Raw genomic sequence first — 23729 nt, 5'->3', positions numbered from 1 at the left:
AAATTTCGGTTAACAGTGATCAGACAGTTGAAAAATGGATACATCATTTATCGCATATTGTATTAATCTAAGTTAAAATTATGCATAATATCACTGCAATTTTCTTACATTTATTTTTCTGATATATAACTGTGATAGCTTACTATAGACTCCATATACGTTTTTAGTCTTTAATTAAGAAGGTGGTTTGACATCCTGTTCGGTTTTCAAAATATTGATTTGATAAAAACGTTATATGATAAAAATCTTTACAACCAAATTTTATCCGATATATGATAAAAATCCTATATGAAAATATAATTCAATAAAACCGTATTACAACTAAAAAGAAAGTTTTATTGTAAAAAAATTTAAAATAAATTTGAAAGATAAAAAGTGATGTAAAATATAAAAATATTAGTTTTAATAATTATATCATTAAAAACATTAATTATTAATGTCTAAAAACTTAAATAAGATAATAATAATAATTTAAATTTATTAAAATAAAATTAAATCTAAAATAGTTAAATAAGGTATATGACATCATCATTTGATCTAATGACTGTAATTAAAAGTTGAACTTCATCTTTTATATATATTTAGAGATATAACTGTCCTGATCAAACCACCAAAGTCGAGTGTTAAATGAGTTAGTTTTCAAAATTTATTCTTATGTTAATCTTGTCTTTTCTAACCTATTAAACAAAGTCGAATGTAGAGGTCAGATGTATCCTTTAATTGCGATTCAATTTTCCTCTTATAAACTTCCCATGCAAAACTCCTAACATTACATTTAGTTCCAAAGAGGTTTGACTTACTAATATGTTCCTTAGTCAAGATAATCTGATTAAACCCCATTCTTAAATTAACATTCTTTGCTTTTAAGTTAAGTGATGAACTTACTGACAGCAAAATTGGTTGTCGTAAAATCACATAATCTCCAGTAATCGAATCAGCTTCAACTAATTAAAAAGAAATAAATAGGACTGTCTAATCCTCCTATTTGAATGACCAAATTGGTTAGAACCCTTTAGTCATAACTTTAGCCCTTCCTACCAACCTAATCTCTACATCTTCCCATTTTACTTTGATTCTTATTTTTCTTCACATTGTTACGATACACACTCATGGGTAAGATGTTAGATGTTGCTATAAGGTCTATATAGGTGTTCTCTAAACAGTTCGACCTAATGTAGCATGAGATCTTAAAAAATGTTTGGCTCAACATAAAAATTACCATTAGGTTCTCTAGCTATTATTACATTCATCTTATCCCTTTCTAAGTCGGCTACTCGCTCTTCCTATTTAATGTTTCTTAAGGTATTTCTAATCCTACTTGCAACTTCTCTACCATTTCTTACTTGCTCTTCTACCTTATCTTTTAATTCTTTTTAACTCCACAAAACTTTCATAACAATATCTCATTTTAGGCTTGTTTTATACATTCTCAACTCCTAGTGACATGTTTGATTTTTCACTAAAGTTTTGGTCACAATGTATCACATTTATCCTAAGACATTATTCTTTTAATGTAGTCACTACCCTCTTCTAGATCGGACACGTTAATCCTAGTTTCACCATTTGACAAAGAAATTTCCCTTTTTAGAAAATGGATTATAGCATCCGCAAAATATTGAAATGGTCAACCAAGAATTGGGGGTGTCACCATCTCATCCACAAAATCAAGTACAACAAACTTAATTACTAAAAGTAATATCTGTTAAATGAATAAATGCCGAGTTATTTAAAAAACCGCATAAATCAAATGTCGGGCCTAGTATTTTAAACGACGTTTATTAAAAGGACAAAAAGTGCAAGATAGTTATAAAGAGAGGGCTTATATGAAACTTTGGAAATTAATTCCAAACATTATCATAATATATAATGACCAGTGGTCATGTTCAAGACAAACCAAACTAAAAGAAAAACATAAGTCGGCAGAGAAGAGAGAACGAAGTCGGCCATGAAGGAAAGAAGAAGAAGAGGAGAAGGAATAGTGGGTTCCAAGTCAAACTAAATATGTCAAATCATTCCTAATCGATTATAGGCTTTGATTATCATCTTTTTAAGGTACAATTTTTTAGTTTTCAAGTATAATTAATAGTTATATAAAAATATCCTAGATCAAGAAAAGGTGGTTGTTTGGGTCCATATTAATTTCTTAGTATTTAGGCTTAGCTATGAAACATATATTAAATTTTAGTAAGATTTGGAGATAGTTTTTGTGTCATGTTATGTGACATAAAAAGTTTAAGAAAAATTATTATTTTATAAGGTAATGATGAGATAATGATAAAGAAGTGAAAATAATTGACCTGGGAAGTATTAGGTAACAAAAAGTTAGAAAAGACAATATGTATAGATGTTGATGGGTTATATGAATTTGGTTAATAGATAACCAAGGATTTTAAAGAATACAGGTGTATACTGTAGCAGTATATAGAACTTAAACTAGCAGATAATTATATGAAATCAGATTACATATAAGGGGTTTCATATGATAATATGGTTGAATATTGCAGTTTTTGTTTAATTGTTATATGTATGAGTTTTAGTAGTCGTGATATATTGATGGGAGTTGAGCAGTTGGGTGCAGTCAATAATGATATAACAAATATTTATATGCAGTTATATTGTGACAACCGTCACCTAAGCGTTCGTCTGACTATACTTTTTCATTTGTAGAAGGTCATTAACTATCAATTTAAGTCTTTAGACGTGTGGCTATATGGATTAGAGTATGAATAAGACAAGACATGTTTATTGAGTACTAGTGCCTTTATCTTTTTTAAGACTTGGAGCAAATGATTGAAGAAGACTAGTTGCCTCATAGAAATGCCAAATAAAGTTAAAATGAACTTTCAAAACATTAAGCGAATCAACGGATATCATTTACCTTTGCCGTATATGGCGTCGTTTTAATTAATTAAACGAGTCGACAACAGAAAAATGTATTGATTTTGTTTTGGTCATAACTTTCAAACCGTAACTCCGTTTTTGATGATTCAAGCGGCCACGTTTTCGTAAAAGAGTCTATTTTCCAGATTTTGGTCGAGCTTGACCTGGTTGAGGTCGACTTGGTCGAGGTCAACCTGGTTGAGTTCGACCATGGTTGAATTCAACCATATACATGCCTATATAAACTTGATCTTTCATTTCATCAAAAGGGTTTACACAAATAAGATTTCTCTCTAAGGTTTTCTTTGAAAAACACCCTTTCTTCACAAAAAAAATTCAGATTTCATAGACAAGAAGAGAAAAGAGTTTGTCTTTCAAATCCTCTCTTAAATCATTCTCTCGATTTCGGTTCTAAACGCTTTCAATCAATCAAGGCTTCAATCTTTAATCAAGAAACAAGTGAATATTATCATTCTCTTCATAAAAAACTTGTGTAATTTCTGTTCTTAATCTCTCCAATTGGTTTTTATATGTATATATATGTTTACTCTTTCGGTTCTTATCAAAAGCTAAGCGAAACATGTCTTTGATTGTTGATTGTGCAATTTCGGTTACAATTGTGTGTAAGAAACGAATTGAACCTTGATTAAGGATTTGATTTGATACATTATGCACTCATGTAATTTGGATTTTGTGCAACTACAAGAATTGAAGATATCATTTACTTGGTTAAAAGACTCTAAAACTAGTCGATTTCATATCCAAGATTAAGGTTGTACAGTTGTCGATCACATGATGTATGAAATCGGTCGAACTTCACCCTTTTTGTACTGATTTGTGACACTTTTGTGCAATCAAGACTCATGGGTATGAATTGGCTAGCCTTAGATCTCGTTATTTTAACAAAATCACGTCAAAATCGTTCGTTTTGCTCAAATCGCGTATGAATCCTAACCCGGCCAGGTCTAGCTCGACCTAGGTTGGTCTAGCTCAACCTAGGCAGGTCTAGCTCGACCTCTACCTGGTCAAGCTCGACCTCTGGTATCTAGGTTGACCCTCTGTTGACTTTTGTCGCTTAAACGGCTCGTAAGGTTCCTAGCTTGACCCGAAATGACTTGTTTTAACTCTCAGAGCTTTAAGACTTAGAAAAGAATCATTTTGACATCTGTCCATGTCAAACTAAACCTGCCATGGTCGAGTTCAACCACTTCCCTACTCATATAGTCGATTTCATTAGCCTATCGTGTCCATACGCGCTTATTCGGTTCTTAAACTTGATTATGTGCTTAATGATTGTGCTTATTGAGACGTACTTATTGTGTGCATTGGAGACTTATATTAAGGCAAGTTGTTTAACTGTAAGGCCACCAAGGCAAGTTGTTGAACTGTAAGGCCACATATCATTATCTAAGGCAGGTACCGTAAGGTCACACTTTGAGTACTTGGACTATGGCGTAGCTCTGCTCACTATATATTGAACATTCATCTATTTTGTTTCTAAAGAATCGACATAAGACTTATTTATTACTGTACTTTTTAACTAAAACCTACGAACTCACCAACCTTCGTGTTGACACATTTTAGTATACTTTTCAGGTACTCAAGCTAATCAGGGATAAAGACTGCTATGCTAGGCTTGAACTTCGGAGATTAGTGCTCCTTTATTTATTGTCAGACTTTAAGGCTACATGCCTTGGATTATTTCTTTATGGACTTGGTTGTAATAAGCTATTTTAGCATTGTTTTGACTTTGAACTCATGTTTTTAGGAATATATTTACTATATTCTGATTCATTTAGCAGTATCTATGTAATTCCATATCGTGCTGTACTTTTCATAACACCTCATGTTTTCGCCAATGGTGGGGTGTTACAGAATGGTATCAGAGTCGTGTATGTAGAGAATTAGGTGGAAAAGCCTAGACTATAATCTAAGAACCCCGTATAGCATTTACGATAGGAATCATAGATGCATTCTAGACATGCTAACGTCGCTTATATTTTGAGTTCATATCCTATTGAGACTTATTGTCCCTGTGTTTATTTTGACTATGGCTATCATTTTGTGACTGTGTGCTTTCGGTGTTATTGTGATTATTTATGTGTATTAGAGCAAGATGAAGTGATGGCGCTAACTAGTATCGCATAGCGATAATCATAGAAAAGCCTGATCAACTGTTCTATGATTACCGCCATGCCTTGCAACAGTTATTGACATCAGTGATTGCACTTGTAGTGAGAGTGTGGTAGCTACTCTGGGCTACTTAATGGGTGTTGGTTAGGTGGAGGGTTAGCCGCTGGTACACCCTGTATACATACCCGACCAATACCTAGAGAGCATGCCAGTACCGTGATCCGACCTTGCATTAGATGTACTAGGGGTGTGGAGGGTTAGCCGCCGGTACACCCTGTATACATACACCACTAGTGCAACGGATGTAGGTGTTAGATTCGGAAAACATTTTAACTGCGATTTTAGGTTTATATATATATATATATATGTATTGCATTGATATGAATTGCGTGAATAGTTAAGGTTCTAGATAGCATTCCTTAGACCGTAAGACGAGAGAGCTTACTGACAGTATCTTGTGATATTAACATCGTCGAGTGTATTCTTCGCCGACTAACGATACGTGGTTATAGGATAATGGCAAGAACAAGATCTAGTGCTGGAACTAGCGGTGGTCGTGGAAGAGGCCGTGGTGAAAACGAAGACTCTGGTCAAGGTCGTGGTATTGGCGGAGGAACTGGACAGAGTGGAGGCCGTGGTATTGGTCGTGGCTAATGTGCAAAATTTTGTGGAGGTATGTGGATTGACGTTGTAGAAGAGAACCATTAAAGAATAACAGTTAACCCTTTTTTGCATATAGTTGTATTATTTACTTTCTTATAGTTTGATACAATGACCTTATCATATTTAGCAGGCAGATTTGATTATATGGAGATTGACTATATACGTGTAATCTGGTCCATATAATTGAGCAGTTGGCAGATTGTACTTGTAGTCTATGTTATGAGCAGTATAATACTTCAGAATGGTATGGTGTCCATATTATGTTTAGCAGACATATAAGATTATATGGAGGTTGGCTATATAAGTGTAGCCTGGTCCATAAAATTGAACAACTGGCAGAATATATTTGCAGAAAATCATGCAGTTTATCTCACGCAGTATGATATACACGCAGTTTATATAATGCAGAACATTCGTATGTTTACTTTCTATATATTCACTAAGCAATGTGCTTATTCCTTAATTATAAATGTCGTAGGTGCAAATGGATTTGGCGTTAGTGACAAGCAACCATAAAGGATGAGCCCTGAGAAGCCATAGCCATGGATGAGCACTTGCAGAAGGTTTACGCAAGTGTTATCTTTAAATTACAGTCGAGTATATTATGCTTGTTACATTACTAGACCATATTTTATGAACTTAATGTGTCGATTACTTTAAATTGGTAATGTGGTCGTTAAACTGAGTCATGTCAAAGGTGGTTCTTTATAGGCAGCTTGTTTGGATTAAAAATTTAGCAGGTATGGATTGTTGATATTACAATGAGATCATGCTGAAATTTCTAATTTTTCCATGTGTCGTTTGAAATAAACTAGTATTCGGCATTGTCGAATAAATATGTATTTACTGAATACATATTTATCTATAGAAAGTTAAAAGAAGTTTTCTTTATATCAAAAAAAATAAATAAAAAAAAAATAACGGGCATAACAACTTGTTTGACAATCCCCTTGGGATGTCTGTAAGTTTGATCAGCTACCCGAATACTCATGTAAACAAGTTCTAGCAAACAAAGGGTTAGTTTTTCAAAAATAGCAGTAGGCATGTCATTGATACTTCACCCTAACTCAGCTAATGCACAAGAAAAATATCCATTATTGATAGTGCAAGGAATAAGAAAACTTCTCGGATCCTCAGTCGATCGGGTTAACTCTTTCATTTCATATGGTGCATTCAGAGATGCAACTTCATCCTTACTGCTCGAGTCGTCCCCATCTTTGATTTTGCACTTAGAAGTGAGTTGGGTCTCGATAGTACCTCGAAAATCGATTAAAAATGAAGTTTCGTGCCAATCTGGTCTGTTGAAACTTCCAGCGGTGTTGGTTTGGTTCTGTTTGAAACAAAAGCATCCCAGCGGCGCTTGGAATGCCCGCCAGCAACGCTGGTTTATCCGAAACTAAAGCAGATTTTTCGATTTTGTCGGTTTATTTTCCGTTTGGCTCCTGTATGACCTGTACCTGATTGGAAACTTAAAATCATTTACAAGCTCAGTTGAGTCATTACCTGATGCGAATATTGCATTCACATTTTCATTGCGTGCGGGTGGTGATTGGTACTTTTACCTCGTCCCTGGACTTGAGCTTGAGCCGCTTTGGATGTTTGGCTTTGGATTGACATGTGCATTGCTTGAAAGTTGACCATTTTCCTTCCTAGCATGCTGATCAATCCATCTTTCTAGCCTCTTCTCCAAATCCTTGATTGCAGCTTATTGATTTCTCACTCCTTCATCCACCTTGTAGTTGACATTACCTATCTTCTCATTTAGAAACCTCGTATATTTATCTAGGGATTCATGCCTCTTATCATTCATTTGCATGTACTACTCCATCATGGTAGTAAGCTTCGCGATTGGGTCCTCCTTGGAGTCACTTTCGGCTTTTGGTTACTCTTGTTTACCATTGCTACTTTGCCACCTATTTTAAAAAGAACCAAAACTATTATTTGAATTGAAATTAGAATTACCAAGATTTCTTTGGAATAAGCCGGATTAATAGCCTCCTTGGTATTGCATCTGAATATATATTACTTCTTCTGTAGCCTTCTCCTCACAATCTTCAGTATAGTGCATTCCTTCGCAATTTTTGCACCTGTGTGCAATCACCTTGAGGACCTTGTCTAAAATTCCTAACCTATCCTCAAAAACAGAAAATCGGTTAGTTAAGCTTTAATTTTTTGGATTACCTTAGAGTCGGAACTGCTTTTAATGCTAGCCACAGTTCTCTTATGTCTCCTTTCTAGATCCTTGTTTTCTATGTCACGAGCTACACTAGATTGCACCATATCCTCCATCATTTTGTACGTATCATTGGTAGATTTGTACAAAAAGTTACGACCTCCGATTAAGTTGAGATCCTTTTGGGAATTCTTTGTTAAACCATAGAAGAAGATTTCTATGATTTCATCCTTTTGTGGTCCATTCCCATGGAAATTCCTAATCATCTCATGAAGCCTTTTTCATGCATCAACTAGTGATTATGCCCATCTTGCTTGAATGCTTTAAAATCTATAAGCATTTTCCTTGCTAAATCGGGAGGAAAAAATCACGAGCAAACCTTTCGCGAAATTGATTCCATGTAGTGATGGTACCTTCTTCGAGCTCCTCAAACCAAGAATGACGAAGGAAATAAGCTAAGCTTCACATCGTCATCGGTGATGTTTCCTCCATACTTAAACATTTTACACAAATTAGTAAATGTAACAAACCAAAACTTTTTGACGTTGAGCGTTAACTTGTCGTTAGTGACCATTAGTTACTATGTGCTTTATATGTGCTTATGTGAATTAAATTATTAACGTGAGATATGTGTTAAAGTTATTTAAAGTAATGAATTTAATGTTGATAACAATTTATAACGTTAATTAGTGTTCCCGATAAGATATAAGAGTTGTTAAGTGTTTCCAGTTGCGTTAAATGAGTCGTTAAGGGCCGAAACGAGTTGTAACGAAGTGCGAGGGCCTAGATGTAAAGTTTTTAAAGTTGCCCCAGTATATATATGTCCTCTTGGTCGACCTAAAGGCTGGAGAAACAGATCAAAACCCTAAAATATTCTCACACACAAAACCCTTGCACTGTATTGTTTAGTTTATTTAGAGGTGGAAAGGAAAGGAGAAAAGAGGGGAAAATTATAAAATACATTCTTTAGATTTTTTGAAGTGTGGAAAGGGAAGGAGTGGAAAGGATTAGGAGGGGGAGTGTAGTTGTTTTGTGTTTAAAAAGTTTTTCTCTCATTTTTGAGGTGATTGGGAAGGAAAACTTTCTTTCCCTCTCTTCTCCTTTCCTCTCTTAAGTTAACTAAACAATACAGCGTTGGTGATTTTCAAGGATTCAGGTGATTTCGGTGGTGATTTCCATAGGTTTTTTATTCGTTTATCAACCCTACAGGTATAACATCATTCTTTGATTGTTAATTAAGTTCTTTAGTAAGGTTTGTCCAATCAATTCAGATCTTAAGGTTGAGCATCAAGGATTTCAGTTTATTATCGTTTATTAGGTTTTCTAGTAATCCATCGGTAATTGATTTGATGCAATTGATTTCCGGATCCTTTAGTGAAATCAATTGGTCATTGGAAACATATGTTTTTAATGTCAGTTTTAAGTGTATAAGTCGTGGGAATAACTTTTGGTGAGTTTGGAATCGTTTAGAAGTGAAAAACATGCAAAATCGAACAAACCCGCAGGTGGTCATGACATGACCAATATGGTCATTTTGCATCTGAATTACAAAAGTTGGAAAAATGGTTTTTTGGTTAGAGGTCATGTCGTGACCATGGTGGTCATGTCGCATCACGAGTCCAGAATGCAAACTACTTAGTTTTTGAAAAGTTATAACTTACAAACGATAAATCCATTTTTGATAAGTTATCCACGAAATCGTGAGAGAGTTTATTTTCCAATGGTAATGTCCTTTAAATATGAATCAAAACTGAAAGTGTGCAGATGATTGAAATAACGATTGAAGGTGCATAAGATTACCAGACTTAAGCGCGTGTTTGTTTAGTTTGTTAATAACCGTTTTGTCACACCCCCAAAATACGGGTCAACGGGTGGGGCGTGACTTTCATAATATCACAGCACAAGAGTATAATGAACGACTTAAAACGTAGTCGTTTGGAAAAGATGCATTTTATAAAACAATATTTATTAAAAGATTTAAAGGTAATACATGAAGTTGAAATAGTCTTGATTTGAATACATTAAGAAAACACATCGAAATTCAAATCCATATCCTTTAATAAAAGACGGAGCACTAGAAAGCATGGTGGGTAGGGTCTTTATTCAACAAGAGCAAATGAACAACAAGTAGCAATCCGAGCATGACAACATCTAATCACCTAACATAAAGTTGGTGAGTTCCTTAGGTTTTAATAAAACGATTGGCCATGAACCACAAGACATAAGTTAACCATTGCTTTACCACAATGAATGTAGCCATTGTTAAATAACAATGCTAGGAGTGTAAGAAGTATACATCTATATAAGCTCATGATACGAAACTGACACGTTGTTCTAGTTTGCCTCCCGGTACTTGTTCAAGGTACCGAATGTTTACAAATATGTGTCACCTGTTCGGCTCCCCGCCATGTTTATGCCGGGTAGGGTGTGTTAACCCAAATAGCGCTATTCAACATATCCACGTTTAAATCCATAATTAACGTGTCATGTGTGAGGACTTGTTGTGAACATAGTAACTTATAATAGCCTTGTATACCGTTGTGCATGTACTTGTGTTCATAAAAGTAAGAGTATGTATTGCAGCCCAAAATATATATAAGTAAGATGGGGCTAAGGAGATCTCACCTTAAGAGAGTATAGATGATGAGAATGAATGAGTGGATTAAGTATGACCTATAGAAGAAAATATAATTTATTTTAGTATAGAATATTGGCGTTGATTATTTTTAAAGGTTTTCATCACCCCAAAGCTTTATTCAATATACGGTTCAAAGTTTATTTAGTTGGTTGTTGAGTTTTTCATTTAAGATGACAAATAAATGTAGATCTTATAAAAGTGTCTTGTATTATTTCCAAATTAAACATATACTTATATATACTTTATATTTATATGTACGTGTTGATGTCGGCGAGACCATACATGACACCGATTCCCATCAATTCAAGGATGTGGTGTTTCGGGTAGGTATAATCGTTTGCATGGACACACTAGTGCACCCAAGACCATACAATCGGTAGGTGTTTTCCCAAGTGCACTAGAGAAAACATATAAGTATAAACATCTATATACACATATGAATCTTTTGGATCATTACATACTTGTGCTCATACTCACGCGTGTGCTGTACACTTGTAGTTAAAGCGCACAAGTATGTATTAATATAAGAGTGTTATAATATAACATGATTGATGGACATATTAACTATATACTAGTGTAAGAATTTAACATGTAAAACCATACAATTTGTTGGAATTTCTTTCACATGTATAGATCCAAACAAAAGTGCACAATCAACACATCACCACTCATGTAAATGAGTCCAAATGTTTACTTTACATTTCTTAATTTTCTTATGTTATCCAATTGTTTAAACACGTCGGATCGTTCAAATCGTGACCAATTCGACTATGAAAGTGCGGAATTCATTCATAATCGACTTTGAGGTTTCTGTATAATTAATGGACATATAAACACGAATTACATGAAGAATAAGAGATAAGAACAGATGCATAACTCGTGAATATCATTAATCAAATTACACCAAATCAGTATACATCTGACAGGCACGGGGTATACATCTCTACCCCGTGCGAGATGAATAGTTTATGTCTAGACCTAAACCATTAACTCGAAATTGTAACCTAATTCTAGTATATATAGGCTGCTTCACGGGCTGGGCTTCTATCTTGTTCATGGGCTTCGACTTCCTTCGCACGAACCATATGCCTCGTGCTGACGTCATCATTACCTCATGATGACATCATCACGACCTTGAAGACATCCTTTCTTCTTCATAATCAACCCATAGAATTGCATTGCGATGGACAACAATAGATGCTCATAAATTGCATCTATAGACTCCCCTTTTTCCGTTGCAATCAATTCTAGATGACCTCCGATAATCAATAGCTACTGAAAAACCTGAATCACCTGAATCCACTGGCTCCCCTTAGCTGATGACATCGAGTCTTCTTGTTGAAACTTGATCTTCTGACATCGCATCCTGATCTTCAAACTGCAAAGCCCCTGTCCCTCTATGACAACCAACAGTTAACCACCTCCGAATTAAGCATTGCCACCTTCCACTTAGGATTGTCGCTCTCCTTGCTTAATCGGCATATAATAGAGAAGTTGAATTTCCAACAATCAGCATCAAATCAACCAGCTATCACAAAGATAAGAAACTCTACAACCTACATCACAAAATGTAATACCATAGACCCTATCTCAGCTATAGCAGCATCAAACTCCGTTTTGTATCTCCACAACTCTACTAATCACCTGAAGTCTTTCTTATCAGATCTCCCCTTAAGTTATATAAACCGCCAATCACATAAAGACCTTAATCTCGCAATGAAACTTATATATCGCCTGATTATTATCCTTACATCATGGAATATAGATAGGTTCAATCTTCAAATACTCAAACAACAAATAACCAGCTTCCTTATTTCAATACTTCAACAAAGTTTTAACTATGTCTCGTATCTTCACAATTTTATCAACCACTCGAAGTCTTTTCTATCTGAGATCTCACTAAGGTACAATCTGCATGTACTTCAACCACAAGTGATCAACTTCATTGCTCCAATATTTCGACAAAAGCTTCCATAACTACTATATAAAAGATCATTTGTTGAACAGTGTCAGTCAAAACTGAAAACACTATGATCTTCAATACTCTAGTATTTTGAAAATGACACTATCAATTTGTTAAGCCGAACAAAATAACTCTTAGATCACTATTCTGAGCTGAGTAACACTTTGAGTAACACCCTTGCTGTTAATATAACTCGAGTAATTGCAGAATTATTCTGAGAAATTCGAAGGAATCGTTATATTCCCCCTTATTTCTGCGTAAATTCTACAACCTGCAGAGTTTTGCTAAGAAAACCGAAGAAATCTCATCAAAGAACAACCTTGAAATTTTTATTCCCCCCTTTTCTCTGTAAATACTCTGAAAATCAGCCTATAATAGATTACGGTATCTCTCATTCTTGAGGTTCTTCAAAATGCTTAGTATAAAGCTCTTCGCCAAACAGGGTATACCCGTTTTCCCTCCAAATTTTCATGGGAAAACCTATTTACTTGAAACATTGGTATTCACGTAAATTTTTATTAATAAGGTTGGGGAAAAATTTTGATAATTGCCGAAAATTTTCATCCAAAACGTGCCGAAAACGCACAAAAACGGACCGAAAATATTTCAACCGCTACCAAACTTCAAATCTCCATGAATCATGCCATTTTAAGACCATGGGCAAAAATTATTTTTCCCGCCAAAATACTCTTTTTTTATTTTTTATTTTTGTTGGTTTTTCTACTACCCTGTTTTGTGTGCTTCAGGGATATGTCTGCACACAAACTTGGAACCTCTTTACTCGATCTATTTCTAGTTATAAGATTTAAACAAGGAAGTAGACATCTTTGTATTAATGTAAACACGAACTTGTTTCAGATCGATATATCACCTTCAGCATGATGTCAGCGCGAAGTAAAGGATACTAAGGCATGACATAAGCACGAACTTGATATATTAATGACTATCTTCATGGTGATGTCAGCACGAGGGAAAGTCCTCTTCGTGGTGATGTCAGCACGAAGGAGAACCTCTTCGTGGTGATGTATGCACGAACTTAATCATAAAGTCGTGGTTACCTTCGTGGTGAATGTCAGAAGCACGAAATAATGACTCGTGTTGACATACGCATGAACTTAACCAACAATTCGTGACAACTTGACCATGAACTCGTGGTGACATAAGAACGAAACAAACATCTTCGTGGTGACGTCATCATGAACTTGATTCACTTCGTGCTGACGTAAGCACGAAGTCGTGAATTACACGCGAAGCAGATGGTTCGTGCTGATGTAAGCACTAAGCAGAACTCTCTTCGTGCTGACGTAAGCACGAAGTAACACGCGAAATTCATCATCTTCACGAATATGAACACGAATTCAACAGAAAATCCTCAATAAAGATCATGATTGAGAACGAGATTGTTCCCCTGCTCTGATACCATGTTTAAACACGTCGGATCGTTCAAATCGTGACCAATTCGACTATGAAAGTGCGGAATCCATTCATAATCGACTTTGAGGTTTCTGTATAATTAATGGACATATAAACACGAATTACATGAAGAATAAGAGATAAGAACAGATGCATAACTCGTGAATATCATTAATCATATGGATATTACACCAAATCAGTATACATCTGACAGGCACGGGGTATACATCTCTACCCCGTGTGAAATGAATAGTTTTTGTCTAGACCTAAACCATTAACTCGAAATTCTAACCTAATTCTAGTATATATAGGTTGCTTCACGGGCTGGGCTTCTATCTTGTTCATGGGCTTCGACTTTCTTCGCACGAACCAGATGCCTCGTGATGATGTCATCATTACCTCATGATGACGTCATCACGACCTTGAAGACATCCTTTTTTCTTCATAATCAACCCATAGAATTGCATTGCGACGGACAACAATAGATGCTCATAAATTGCATCTACACCAATCATTAGATCCAACATTCTTTATCACATACAAACAAAGAGCAAAGAATATACAAACAAGAGAATAAATTAACTTGGATCTAATAAAGAATAAAAGAATAAACTTTTTGGTGATGAATCACAATGAAAATAATTTAAAATATACTAGTAATTTAATAGTAACTAAATCCATTATTCTTTTGTCTTAAACAATGATTAAAGGTTTGAACCCAAAGGCCAAACATCAAGGATGCATAGACAAATCAATGAAGAGGATTTAGAAGATGAAATGAATAGAAAATATATGGGTTTTCACCCATTTAAATTTCGACCAGCCCTTCATGGAGAAGAAGGGTGGTCTTTTCGGCTTCCATATACCTTGTTCTTGCTCCAAGGATTTAGATCTAATGATATACAAGAGTGTGTGATGATTAAAGATGATTTTTAGAGGTCTTGGGGCTGTTCAAAATCAGCCAAGAAAAGAGAAGAAGAGATGAAGGTTTTTCATATTAAATCTTATTGTTAGACTTAGATTTCAAGGCTTTGATCACTCAAACAACCATGGATTATTACTAGATGTTATTAGATGATGTTTTAGAAGAGATTAAGGGCTGTTTGAGGGTGGTTCACGGCTGCCCTAAGTGGCAGTGGTGGTGGCCGTAGGTGGTGAAGAGGATGAGGAGAAAGAGTGGCTTAGTTTGCTTAAGAGTTTAACCTTTTGATTAGAAACAAGTTAGTCTATTTATAAGCATGAGATTAGGGTTTGGGGAGGGGGTTAAGGCTGGGATTTACAAGGTTTTGGAGGGCTTGGAGTGTAATTTATTTTAATTATTTTTATTAGTTTAGTTAGTAGTAGAATTATTTAATTAGTAGGTTAATTTAAGGTATAGTATTTTAACTTTAGGTTTATTATTATTATAACATAAGATTATCAATATATTTATTAGACAAAATAATCATTTTCTTTTATCTAATTTTTCATTTGAAATCCATCTCATGCAAAGGTGATCGAGTGAAAGCATGTATACTAGTTAACGTTTTGCCGATAACTTACTTATACGCAAAAATAAAATAAATAAAAAAAAAATCAACTAACACATAGTTTCACGTATGAGTCTAGATATATTTATATATATGAGTATATACATATTCATTATTAATCATCATATAGTATGGTCAAGGAAAGTGGTTTCTCCCAAGTCAAACGGACCCCGAATTTGCCGGATGTCACACGTTTAATGGTTATAGGTAGTCGGGAATACTTGCAATCTTGGTAACTTAAGTTATCAATTGGTGTGCTCTTCTTTGAGGTAAGATACATGACTTTTCTCACGCTGGTAGCATAACAAAATGTAATTTTCTATAATTAACCTTTTAATCAGATTATTTTATATGTGTTGGGTTATGCGGGAGGTTATGTGGGAATGTATACATTTTGAAATAATATATGTTGATATGATGTTTGAAGTAGAAGTAAATATGTGCATATCAAGTATGATGCTCATAATTACATTGCCATGATATTTTAAGATATGTGTTGTTGGTAATGTCGTTAATATGCCTTAATGTTGATATGTGATGGCTTGTATGTGAGACTTAAGTATGATATCTCTAGTTCACTAGATACACGTGTGAATTGCTATGAGTTGTGCATGTTAGTGGGATTAAATGAAAAAGTAGACGTAGGACTAATTAGGTAACAATCCGATTGTAGCTAATGTTAAAGTAAAATGTGAGATGTGGGAAACCGTTCTAGCCTTAGTGTTAGTGCGTAAAAAGTAAGAAAGATATAAATACGTGGGAAATGCTATAGCTAAATATGTGAAAAATGACGTGGGAAGTATTAAGCTTAACCCGTGCTAGTTGAAAAGCTAGTGCCTATGTGGTTGCTTGAGTGACTCCTTGCGGCATAGTTACGTGGGACTAGTATTTTCGGGTGTAGTGACTAACCACCAATGTTAAAAGAATAACGGGAAACTATGGAAATGGCATTACCTTTCCTAAAAGATAATACGTGGGAAATCGTGCTAGCTGTAAAGCTAGTGCTTAATATGTAAAGATGTAAGACGTGAGAATAAGTTGATTAAGATAATTATAAGAATATGTGGGAAATCATGCTAGGTGTAATGCAAGTGCGTAAAGATGTAAGGCGTGAGAATAAGTTGATTAAAGTTGATACGTTGATTAAAGTTAATACGTTGATTAAAGTTGATATGTTGATTAAAGTTGATAAAGTTGGTACGTTGACTAAAAGTTGATAAAGTTGATATGTTGACTAAAAGTTGATAAAGTTGCTTATGTTAATGAAGTTGTTTACAAGTATGATATCGTTGATAGGCACAATTATGAGTAATTACTCTACATGTGCTAATATGAATACATGTGACAAGTTTATGTGGGATATGTCAAGATATGATATCAAGTTACGTTTAAGTGGTAAGTCTATGTTGATATGATATGAGATATTGATTAAGGTGTGAGTATATGATGATATGATGTATATGTTGATATGAAATGAAATGTGATGCAATGTTGGAAAAGGGAAGTATGGATTGATCTATGATTTTTGTGGATTATATGTAATGTGATTATGTTTTAATAAGTAAAATATGACGAGGTTTTATGAAAGTAAAATGAGGAACGTGTTGAGTTTGAAGGCTTGCTGGCCAAAAGGCCTGATCTATTAAGGAGGCCTATTTAGGTTTCCTTGGGGACCAAGTTTCTAACCCTAGTTGTTGTCCAATATATATCTGCTCATTGTACTTGTAATCTTATAGTTCAGAGCTTAATAAAATAACCTACTTGCAGCCGTTGGACTAGGCCCCCCACTGGGGCCGAACTACGTTAAATCTCGTGTATTATTTATTTATTTTCTTGTTTTTATCTTCTTGTTTAATTGCTTCCACTATGCGAAGCCTAAGGTTGTTCCTAACAAGTGGTATTAGAGCTAAGGTTGTTATAATTCGATTGTTGCTGCTCGAATTGATTTGGTTGTTGTTGTTGTTCGAATTGATTCAATTCTGTTGCGGTTCAAATTGGTTGATCAGATCTGGTTTGCTGCAGTTGTTGTGCAATTGTTTTCTGCAGTTGCTCGCTGCTGATTCGCGGTTGTTGTTGCTGTTCCAGGTCTGATCCGGCTTAAGTCTTGTTGTGTGGCTGTGTTTTTTGTCGATTAGGGTTCGGTTCTGCCCACCCTTGTTCGTTGGTTTATCACAGCTCTTCAAGACCACCACCAGTTGCCGTGTTTGGGGTTTTATCACCCCTGTTTTGCTGGATTACTATTGTTGCTGTTGTTTATGCTTTCTGTTCAATCTGGGTCTGGTTGGCAGCTGATCTACTATTAAACCGAGTTTGACAAACTAGAATAAAAAAGAAAGGTTAGAATTTTGTTTATCTATGATTTCTCCATCTTTATCAACTCCTTCATTTTATGATATGTTTAACGTTGTTCACATTGATAAAAAATTGTTTTACATGTCAAAACCATCAAAACATTACTACTTTGTACCCGGTGAAGATGAGCCATTACGAACATGCAAATCTAAAACGTTTATTACAAAGGTCATGTTTCTAGCTGCTGTTGCGTGACCAACATTTGATATGTCGGGTAATGAAACTTTTTCAGGAAAGATTGACATCTTTCCTTTCACAACATTAGAACCCGCAAAACGTTCAAGTAAGAATCTTGTTGCTAAAACTTTGGTGACTAAGCTTATTTTATCGGGGACCAAAGAAGTAACGAGGTCATGGTTAATTGATAAAGTACTACCGGCTACACGGGAGAAATGGCCACAAGATCATACGGGTCCATTTTTTATTCAACAAGACAATGCGAAGCCACATATAAGTACTGACGATGAACAATTTATGCAAGAAGCATCCCGAGATGGGTTTGATATTCGACTTCGTTTTCAACCTCCAAATATCCCAGATTTAAATGTGTTAGATCTTGGGTTCTTTCGCGCGATTCAGTCGCTTCAAGAGCAAGAAGTTTTGGGATCAATCGATGAATTGGTTAATGCGGTTCAAACTTCTTTTTAATAAATGTCATCATCACGTGAGCTTAACAATGTCTTTTTGAATCTATAAACATGCATGAAATCATGAAGGCACATGAAAGCAACCACTATCAAACACCACATATTGGTAAAGGTAGATTGGAAAATCAAGGACAGTGGAGTGTGATAACAATTTGATCAATGGAGTTATTTCGTGTTTAAATAAGTAAGAAGTGGAAAAAAAACGAAACAAATGAAGAAAACAAACTTTTGTTATGAATGCATGCATGTCTAAAAAATTAAGAAGGATGTTTTTTTGTTTTTTTGTCTTTTTGTCATGGCTATGTAAAAATCTCTAGTTCAACATGTAATTTTTTTTCCGTCTTCGCTCAGCTATGTAAAATTCTCAAGTTCAAAATGTATGTAGTGCATTTTCATAAATAAAAGAAGGAACCTTTTGTGTTGTTATCCATGTGGGTCCATAATTATTGTTCATCTATGTTGGTGGTGTATGTAAGGGTAAATCTGGAAATTGGTTAGTAAATTTTAAAAGTGGACTCATGAGATTGAACAAATAAAAAAGGGAATATAGACACTTAGTAGGACAGAGGAAATATTACATCTTCTAAATAAAATATAATACATATCAAGTTTTGTTATTTATATTCAATAAAATGCGTATATGCTAAATATCTAGTAATAAAAGTTAAATATGATAAAAATGCAGCAAAACACATATCTATATTATATTATAAATCAAATAAAGTTTTAACTTTTAATTTTCAATTTCAACAATATACACATGATAATGTATGATGTAGCATATATATATGAATGTCCTACAACTTTCACTCTTCTGCATAAATCATTTTATTCCTCTGATTCTTTCAAAATTTTTTATCTGAAAAACCGTACATCAATAAAATTATAAAAATTATATGGATGTTCTTAAAATTTCATGCTCTTTCATTAGAGATGTCATTAGATATACTTTCGATGAATTTATAAATCCAAAGGCAAAGAGCGTACGACTAAAGCATTTAACTATACACTCTTTGACATATCACATCTTATGACCTATATGACATATCATACTCACCATCTTACCGTCGCAACAGGCGTAACCTTGCTTTTCGTAATGTATTAATGTTTCTAGTTATATTTCATTTTTCAAAGAAAGTCCTATTTTTATCCTCTCCGCAATTTGGGCACGTGGCGGGAATGTGAGGACATCTCTGCTCTTCCAAAAATTACCCCATTTATTACTAGGTCCCTCAATATCAATTCGAACAAATTATTCACAATCTGTTGTACATTGTATTGTGAATACAATCCCCAAAGAGTAAAATCAAATGAATGACTAAAAAGTAAAGATTCCATCTGGGGTTCAAAGTTTGAGTTTAAATTGAAGTTTTTGTTGAAGAATTGACAGGAAGAATCAGAGTGAAGCTTTTGACTATTTGATATATTTTCCCTTAAAATGGGTCAAGATTCTTATCTGGGTATTCTCAGTTTATCACCTTTTTAGCTTTTTGTAATCTTTCATTATAATTCCTTTATTTTTCTTTTTTGTTCAATGTCAATTACTTGTAAGTATTTTTTAGTCAAATCTATGAGGTTGTGGGTTTTAAGTCCTGAAGGGGACAAATGTGTGAAATAGGAGTATAGGACTTGTTGGAAATTTCCTTTCTAAAAAAGTCAAATGATTAAAATAGTGATAACTATTTGACATCACCTGAAGGGGTTCTTGTTAATTGATTAAAATAGTACTATGAAAAACTAATTTGTAAGATTGTAATCCTTTTTTAAGTTGAATAGAGTGATCCTTTTTTTAAAAAAAAAAATGTTTCTTTACTTAACCTTGCTAAACTGATAAATTAAATTGCATTGACTTAAATTGCATTTGTACTAATAATGTTAGTATCATTGATTCTCTTGAGGGCATTTTAGATCTTGACAAGTAGTCAAACATTCTTCAAGTTAATTTAGCTAATGATATATAATTTTTCTTCAATTTTTGCTTACAAAAACATGTACTCTTTATGTACTGTCATATTCTCCTGGATGTTGATATTCTGTTTACAAACCTTTTTCCTGGTATGCATTAATAAAGCATTATACTAGCATTATACATAAGTAAGTTAGCATACTCAATTTTATCTTTTGTGAATAAGGCCATTAAATAAAGCTTCCTGTCTTTAGGTGACTATCAACAAGTTGATACTGAATCAAGTACGTATGAATCGAAGAAAGAAGATGACACCTACACAAAAGATGGGACTGTGGATTACCTTTTGAATCCGGCTAATAAGAAAAACACTGGAACTTGGAACGCCTGTGGCTTCATTTTAGGTGTGTCCTATGTGTATCATAAAAAGTACATGTGCATGTAGACTAATATCCATTTATCTTATGGTATTTATAGGCACTGAATGTTGTGAAAGATTGGCATTTTATGGAATGAGCTCCAATTTAGTACGGTACTTTAAGTATCAGTTGAATGAGCATAGTGCAACGGCTTCGAGAAATAGTTCAACTTGGGCTGGAACTTGTTATCTCACACCATTGATCGGAGCATTCATGGCTGATACTTATCTTGGACGATATTGGACGATCGCCACCTTCTCGATCATTTATGCAGTTGTAAGTATAATCTAAATCAATAAAGTTTCGGCTTGTTTTTTTTTTTTTTCCATTAAGTTTTGTCTGGATAGTTACTGTCATACTTAATCCATTAAGTCAATCACAAACGTTTGTTTTTTATGACTTGATAAACACAAAACAACTCTATTGACATAATCTATACAAACATTTTTTTAACCATACAGTCACTTTATCCACTAACCACTTAATGGTTTAAAAACAAACAGCCCCTTATAGACTGTTTGATATTGAAATTCTTACACTCAAAAAGGGTTCAGGTTATAAATTGTATTTCTAGTGTTGATCGAAAAGATCTGGTTGGGTTGACGTACAAACATTTTTAAAAAGAGTTTAAATGGTTTTTGCTTTAATCATTAGTGTACTAAAAGCGTATGTTACTACGATAACTATTTAAATCTTATGAGTAAACCAGTTCAGGATGCTATATGCATTGACAACCCCTTGGGTGACTTTTGATACGTATACTCTGTTTGACCCAGTTGACCACTCCTTTTTCACCAACTTTTTATAATTAATCCCATTTGAGATTTAACTCATTAGTGACAAAGCTTATGGTTATAGGGCACGGGAATGTTAACAATATCGGCATCAGTGCCTGGCCTAAAACCTACATGTTATGAGAAAGATGTTTGCAGTGCAACAAAGGCTCAAATTACCTTGTGCTTTACGTCCCTTTACCTCGTGGCACTAGGAACTGGAGGAATCAAGCCGTGTGTATCATCTTATGGTGCGGATCAGTTTGACAGTCATGATGAGGTTGAGGAAAAACAGAAGAGTTCTTTCTTTAACTGGTTTTATTTTGTTATAAACATTGGTGCACTCTTTGCTCATTCCGTAATAGTTTGGATCCAAGACAATGTGGGGTGGGGTTGGGGGTTCTCTGTTCCTACGATTGCTATGGTGATTGCCATTGCTTCATTCTTTTCTGGTACTAAGCTGTATCGGAACCAGATACCTGGCGGCAGCCCTCTTACCCGTATATGCCAGGTGGTAGTTGCTTCTTTTAGAAAGAAAAATATTCAACTCCCATCAGATAGTTCGCTCTTGTACAAGACTTCAGATTCTGGTTTTTCTAGTTTGGAAAACTGCAAGATTGAACACACGTTAGATTTTGTGTAAGTTATAGCCTCTAAAAGTCTTTTATACAATGTTTTAACAAACTCTTGACCATGATTGCATTACCATGTTGTTTTTCAGTTTTTTGGATAAGGCAGCTGTGGCTACAACCTCTGATCATACAAACGGGTCAATCGATCGGTGGAAGCTATGCTCTGTAAGCCAGGTCGAGGAACTGAAAGCGGTACTACGGTTGCTTCCGATTTGGGCAACCGGCATCATGTATTCCACGATTTTCTCACAAATTAATAACTTATTTCTATTGCAAGGGTCAACTCTGGACACTCGTATAGGCCTGTCCAATTTTGAGATCCCACCAGCTTCGCTTGGCATGTGCTTCACATTTAGTGTAGTATTCTGGGTCCCCGTCTACGACCTTATAATCGTCAATTTAGCCAGGAGGGTCACTGGTCAGCCTAACGGGCTGACCCAACTCCAACGTATCGGGGCAGGCTTTTTCTTTTCCATATTCAGCATGGTCTGTGCTGGCGTTCTGGAATTCATTAGGCTCAATATCGTGGCAAAAAACGATTACTATGAGCTTGAGCAGGTTCCCATGTCGATATTATGGCAGGTACCACAATTCTTACTTATTGGGTGTGCTGACGTCTTCACATTTATCGGGCAATTGGAATTCTTTTATGAGCAGGCTCCCGATTCTATGAGAAGTTTATGTTCTGCTCTCCATCTAACAATAACTGCGCTAGGGAACTATACAAGTGCTTTGCTCGTGATCATTGTCACGTTCATCACCACGAACGATGGTAACCCAGGGTGGATAACAGACAATCTCAATTACGGGCACCTTGACTATTACTTCTGGCTTTTGGCAGGTCTTGGTGCTTTGAACTTGGGAGTTTTTATCGTGTTGGCTTGTCGACAAACGTATAAAAAACCTGTTGCGGGTGTTTACTAAAGTCAGCATGGTCTCAAACACATATATTGAGAATTTGTAGATCGAGCGATATATATATAAATAAATCAAGTACTAAATAAATTAAATGAAACAATCCTTTTCTTTGGATTGAAAATTCATTGTAAACGTCATGAAATTTTCTTGCATCATTCTATATTTGTGTTATTTGAATTTCGTGCAGTAGTTTTATTAATGATTTAATGGTGAAGATTTTTTTTATATGTTTTATACTTTAATACTTGTTTAGCCAACTCTTAATAAAATTTTAAAAGTTTGTGCTTTTTTTCTTCATATTTTGCACCGAACCTCTCCTCGTGGCCCACATTCTCCGCATTGATGACTTCCGACTTTCCGAGGATGATTTTGCTAGACGCCTTGGCCTAGATATGATATCGTCTGCGTCTTCTTAGCTAGTGGACGCTCCCACGACGCTTTATAGGCACCACTCTTATATGCTCCAGCTACTTTTTTAAATTTTTAAAAGTATTTTAGAATTTGGGAGCTTATTTTGTATATAAACTTTAAAACAATTTATTATTTATCAAGAATAGATTCCCTCAAGTTAATTCTTTAACTTGAGTCAAGTTGGGATCATCTTGACCCTTGAATGAAAATCAAGGGCAAAGATTCAAAGATCGTAACGCTTAAAATGAATGAGTTGTTTTTATATTTAATACTTGTGTT

At 34.8% G+C, this 23729-nt stretch overlaps 1 protein-coding gene and 1 long non-coding RNA gene across 2 annotated transcripts; both read left to right on the top strand.

Moving 5' to 3' along the window:
- Positions 1 to 1866: 1866 nt before the first annotated feature.
- On the top strand, positions 1867 to 6441 carry LOC122592976. The gene is made up of 2 exons (XR_006322777.1): positions 1867 to 2052; positions 6155 to 6441. It is a non-coding gene; the product is annotated as an uncharacterized LOC122592976 (long non-coding RNA).
- Positions 6442 to 19586: 13145 nt separating this feature from the next.
- LOC122592975 (protein NRT1/ PTR FAMILY 8.2-like) lies at positions 19587 to 23216 on the top strand. Its single transcript, XM_043765309.1, has 5 exons — positions 19587 to 19851; positions 20552 to 20701; positions 20775 to 20992; positions 21575 to 22128; positions 22211 to 23216. The coding sequence occupies exons 1-5, from the start codon at positions 19830 to 19832 to the stop codon at positions 23043 to 23045; spliced, it is 1779 nt and encodes a 592-aa protein (XP_043621244.1). The 5' UTR covers positions 19587 to 19829; the 3' UTR covers positions 23046 to 23216.
- Positions 23217 to 23729: the final 513 nt, after the last annotated feature.

This window comes from Erigeron canadensis, chromosome 3, assembly GCF_010389155.1.
Source record: "Erigeron canadensis isolate Cc75 chromosome 3, C_canadensis_v1, whole genome shotgun sequence".
NCBI classification, from domain to species: domain Eukaryota; kingdom Viridiplantae; phylum Streptophyta; class Magnoliopsida; order Asterales; family Asteraceae; genus Erigeron; species Erigeron canadensis.
Note: the sequence above shows the minus strand (reverse complement) of the source record. Positions and strands in the feature narration are given on the sequence as shown.

Coding starts and splice junctions, on each gene's coding strand:
- LOC122592975 (XM_043765309.1), top strand. CDS start 19,830: ATGGGTCAAGATTCTTATCTGG. Junction 20,993..21,574: donor TCTCGATCATTTATGCAGTT/GTAAGTATAATC, acceptor TTATGGTTATAG/GGCACGGGAATGTTAACAAT. Junction 22,129..22,210: donor GAACACACGTTAGATTTTGT/GTAAGTTATAGC, acceptor GTTGTTTTTCAG/TTTTTTGGATAAGGCAGCTG.